At 37.8% G+C, this 4,533-nt stretch overlaps 1 protein-coding gene across 2 annotated transcripts; it reads right to left on the bottom strand.

Annotated features, from left to right (window-relative positions):
• Nucleotides 1-1,050: 1,050 nt before the first annotated feature.
• Nucleotides 1,051-3,894, bottom strand: LOC140882775 (uncharacterized). 2 transcript variants are annotated; one of them, XM_073288968.1, is made up of 4 exons: nt 3,585-3,894; nt 3,337-3,490; nt 3,078-3,246; nt 1,051-2,404 (listed from the first exon to the last, which is right to left on the bottom strand). In XM_073288968.1, the coding sequence occupies exons 1-4, from the start codon at nt 3,770-3,772 to the stop codon at nt 1,503-1,505; spliced, it is 1,413 nt and encodes a 470-aa protein (XP_073145069.1). In that variant the 5' UTR covers nt 3,773-3,894; the 3' UTR covers nt 1,051-1,502. The 2 variants fall into 2 exon arrangements, with proteins under 2 accessions (XP_073145069.1, XP_073145068.1); XM_073288967.1 differs by having other exon boundaries at nt 1,051-2,411; nt 3,082-3,246; nt 3,585-3,888.
• Nucleotides 3,895-4,533: the final 639 nt, after the last annotated feature.

Raw genomic sequence — 4,533 nt, 5'->3', positions numbered from 1 at the left:
CTTAGAGGTTCGTACACATTGACTGAGATTGCCAGCGAGTATACATGTTTATATGTTGCATTTATTTGGCATTATTATATGGCATGATATATGATTTACCGTTTTCCATATTCATATGTCATGTACATATACACGTTGAGCCTATACCTTGTTATACCTGATTATAGAGCCGCTCAGCTCTATACTCGATAGTTTGTCACTGAGAGTACCGCGACGGCGGAGACATGTATGTCTGACTACTCTGGTGTACTAGACGAGTGTGGTTGCACCCAGAGGTTGATCCGTGCGGTGGCAGCACTCATGTGGCGTCGGTACTGAGCATGAATTTTCAGATGACCTTTTACTAGTCATCATGTTGCATGCATTATATACATATGTTTACTCATGTTTATATACTAGGCGTTAACACTCACGTCCTAGTTGTTATCTTGGACACCCTATTCCACGGGGTAGGTCGCTGGATGGACGGAGCTGGTAGTTCAAGGCAGGACTAGGGAGCAGGAGCCTTGAGGAGTTTATTATACAGCAGGATTCAATATAGTTGTATAATGTTTACTTTTAAGTTTTTCGATATGGTTGTATCACTACAAGTATTAAGCTTGGATATATTTTACTAAACTGATATGTAATTTATGGATTATGTTTCCGCACGTTTTACTCTGTTAAGTATTTTGCTGTATTAAGTTTAATGCAGGCTAATAATTGCCAGTTAGTAGGTGATTCCATGCAGGGTCACTACAATATCCCAACCATATGTGTGGATTACCCCACTTTCCTAAAGTTTGAATTTTTCTTAATTTACAAATTTTCAATAATTATTTCATACATAAAATCAACAAACCTCAATAAAAATACAATTATAATGGCCCCTTGTTATTCAGATCAATAATTATGTTATTCCATATTTTTCATGCATCTATAAAGTATTCTTGTTAGGCTCCCACGATATGCAACAAAAATGATTTTAACTTATATATCAGTTACGTCCAAAACTCATGCTATATAGAAAAAAATATTCACTAGAATGCGCAAATTATTCACTGCGTTACGTGTGATTTAAAAATCATAACTATAAGACATAAGATCATACAACAGCCAAGACTCATTGCCCGCATATAAATTGTTTTGACAGACCATCCCGGCGGCAAATTCTACTCAAACCATTATCGAGAATCTCAGCTGATATCAACACAGAAATTCGAAAATTAAACACGTGCAGTAATAGACAGAACATGATATCAAGGAACTGAACTGAAGCATATGGGTTTGTAGTTGAACTGACTTGCTACTTTACACTGCCGGCTGCCGAGTGCAAGCACAAGAACATAACTCTCTTTTATGCAGCCATTGGATCGCAACAGTAGGCCAAATTCTTTCTTGTAAATGCAAACGGAACAGGCAAGATTGGTACATACATCAGATACATCGGGCAGTCGCTTGTCTTGATATATTGAAGGGACAGGGAAACATTCTGGATCTCCTCAACAAAACATGACTCATCATTATCGTCGGAAAGCGTTCTTATCAGTATCTGACCTTCCCTGTGAATAATGAGTTCGACGCCGAACACTCTCCTCGATGGTCGAGCTTCCTCCCTTCTCAGTACCATATATACTTTTCTGAGCGGTATCCAAGAAGTTTCTCCCTGCAGATGCGTGATCACGGAGAGCTTCCTGAGCTTCATTTTCCGCAGCCTTCTTAAGCCTTTTCCATCTATGCTCTTCGTGCAGTTCAGCATCCATTTGCATCTCCCGCAGTTTAGCAGCTCTATCGTCTGCTGAAAGTTTAACAGAATTTCGAACCCTATTGTTTGAATCAGGTCTTGGTGGCTTTTGAGAAGATTTCAGCCGGCTTCGCTTGTCATAGTGAGATTCAGAATGCCTTTCTGAAATATGTTCTTGCTTGTCGTTACGAGATTCAGAATGCTTTTCTGAAACACGTTCTTTGAATTCATAATCATGATGACCCTTCTTTATTTTCCGTGCATCATCACTTTTGTCATGTTTGTGATCAAGATGGCCATTTTGGTTGTCATAATGAGATTTGATCTGTCGTCGTTCTGAAGAAAATTCTGGATGTTGAAATTCGTAAGGATCTTTCGACCGTCCACTACTGTAATCGTTATCCTGATTGCCACCAGATTGCCCTTCTTTGTACTGCTTGTCATAATATCTCTTTCTTCTATAATCCCTTTCGCTAGATTCATCATCGGAATTCTGAGCCTTTTTACGAGAAGATTCTTCATATTTTTGACGTTTTTGAAAACTCTCCGATTGTTTTTTCCCATTAATCTCAGTATCTTCAGAATCAGAATCACTTTTCGATGATGAGCGTTTCCGATGTTTAGACTGCTTCTTACCATGTTTCTTTCTCTGTTTTTCCTCCTCATTGTCCTTCTTTTTTGCTTCTGCCTGTAATTTGACAATTGAACTAGTAAGCATTTGACAAAGATCTAGCGCAGCACATACTGACATCTCTTATACGCCCTCAATTGGGTGTATTATGTAACAATCAATTCACAAATATAGCCTCAAAGTAAAGTACTTTATAGAGATCTTTTATGTAGTAGGTATTAACAAGCAATAATCCAAAGGTGACATGCTGGATATCACATTAGTCTGGTACGGTTATTTGCATCAAATAGTTTGGTACAGGACTCTGGATCTAAGCGGTGATTGAATGATGCAAGAATCCATGCCTATATTGCATTGCAAAAAATTTGAAACAATTCTTAGGCCAAGCACCAGATTGGTGACTTGTTTTCCGTCATGTATTTTGAAACACAAGGAAACGGGCATAAAATGCAGACATTAACAGAAGAGAATATAAGATTACTCCCCATGGTTCCTATCAACCTTGAAATGGGAAAAAATACATATTTTTCCTATAAAACTACAACTAGTGGCACTTTAAAACCAACCATTGACCCTTCCCCACAAGCCCCGTAAGTAAGGCATCAAACAGTCATAATGTTGTCCTCTAATTGCTTCTATGCACCAAATCAAGAGTGGCACCAGACAGATTAGTAAAAGGAGGTGGAATAAACCACACCAAAAAAATGTTTTCATGCAATGGACTTACAGATTTCCGAATCATGGCCATCTGGACTGGGTTATTCTTGACACGAGCAAGTGCTTCCTGCTCTCTCCGACGGATCAAAAGCAAAGGATCTGAATGCAGTTTCCTCCAAGCATCATTTGCAGATTGTGGCTTCTCCTCGAACAAAGCCCCTGGAACCGCTGATTGCTGTTCAATGTGACAACCATGCAAAACATACATTATTAACACGCCAAACACCAGGTAAAATTCCCAAAACAAGACAAAGCCTTTGACTACCAGAGCGGTGGCAGCAGCCGAATTGGTGACAGAAGAGGAAGGGGCAGCGTTTTCAGGATCGTTCTTGGGCAAAGATTCAAGAGCCTTGAAACCAGAAGTCCCCTTCCCAACAGCTAATCCCGATTCGTACAGAAAGTCCAAACGCTCTTGCTTGCTGCGCAACAACAATAATAATAATAAATTAATTAACGAAAGAACCCATAAGCCCTAATTCTGTATCAGACAATAGGAGAGTGAGAAATTATTACGGTATAAGGCCAGCTTGTTCTTGGAGCTGGCGAAACTCAGAGCGCTCCCGTTCCTCGTGAATCTGCTTGCGGAGTTCCTCGAGCTTCTTCTGTTCGGCATCGTGCTTCTGCTCCGCTTTCCACACATTCTCGATATTGCGCAGACTGCCTGTGTGCCATCCCTTCTTGTTCAGAAACTTGAGCGCCATCAACTTGGTCGGAACCTCGCGATTGATTTCGATTTCGGAATCGGAATCCCAATGCCCTGCCCTAAATTAATTAATGGTTAGGTTTTTTTTAGTTAAATTAAATATGAAAAAGTATAAGATTTATGTACTATAGCTCTAGAAGTTTTCTACTTTTGGGTTTATTACCTGTCGTGCGTTGACGTGTAACCCCATGATTGATCAAAATTAATGGATGGAGTTTATTAATTTTAATCAATAATAAGCCGTCACGTCTCTCACAGGATAGTAACCTGTGAGTAACATCTACTCAACCCACAAAAGCGCTAGACCCCTGGTCCTTTACTTTAATCAACGAAGGCAGCCGCTCCAGCAGCCTAGTTTTGATGCAACATCGTCCACATTTAAAAATCTTATTTCAATTTTATTTTAAAATGTATATCTATTTTATTTTTTTAAACTATAAACCTATTTTTTTAAACTTTAAATAGTTATATCACTTTTAATAAAACATAAATATTTAGTTCGGTCAAAGTTAAAATTCATTAATTTGATAATAACAAAATTATCATTTTAAAATAATTATTATTAATTATTAACTATAAAAGTAGACGTCACGCGTAGAAGAGCACTTTAACTTGTGTAATATTATATACAAATATTACGTCTGTGTGTATATAATATAAATTTATTTTTTCAAGTATTTGATTATTTTTTTTTGTAATTTGATAATTTTGTGGGTTTTTTTTTTTGAAAAAATAATAAATTAATTAAAAGTGAGAATA

This window comes from Henckelia pumila, chromosome 2, assembly GCF_033568475.1.
Source record: "Henckelia pumila isolate YLH828 chromosome 2, ASM3356847v2, whole genome shotgun sequence".
NCBI classification, from domain to species: domain Eukaryota; kingdom Viridiplantae; phylum Streptophyta; class Magnoliopsida; order Lamiales; family Gesneriaceae; genus Henckelia; species Henckelia pumila.
Note: the sequence above shows the minus strand (reverse complement) of the source record. Positions and strands in the feature narration are given on the sequence as shown.

Excerpts from the sequence above, each read along its gene's own strand:
- LOC140882775 (XM_073288967.1), bottom strand. The coding sequence starts at position 3,772 with ATGGCGCTCAAGTTTCTGAACAAGAAGGGATGGCACACAGGCAGTCTG. Across the intron at positions 3,247-3,336 it reads CGGCTGCTGCCACCGCTCTG|CAATCAGCGGTTCCAGGGGC; the intron begins GTAGTCAAAGGC and ends CACATTGAACAG. Across the intron at positions 2,412-3,081 it reads TGGCCATGATTCGGAAATCT|GCAGAAGCAAAAAAGAAGGA; the intron begins GTAAGTCCATTG and ends GTCAAATTACAG.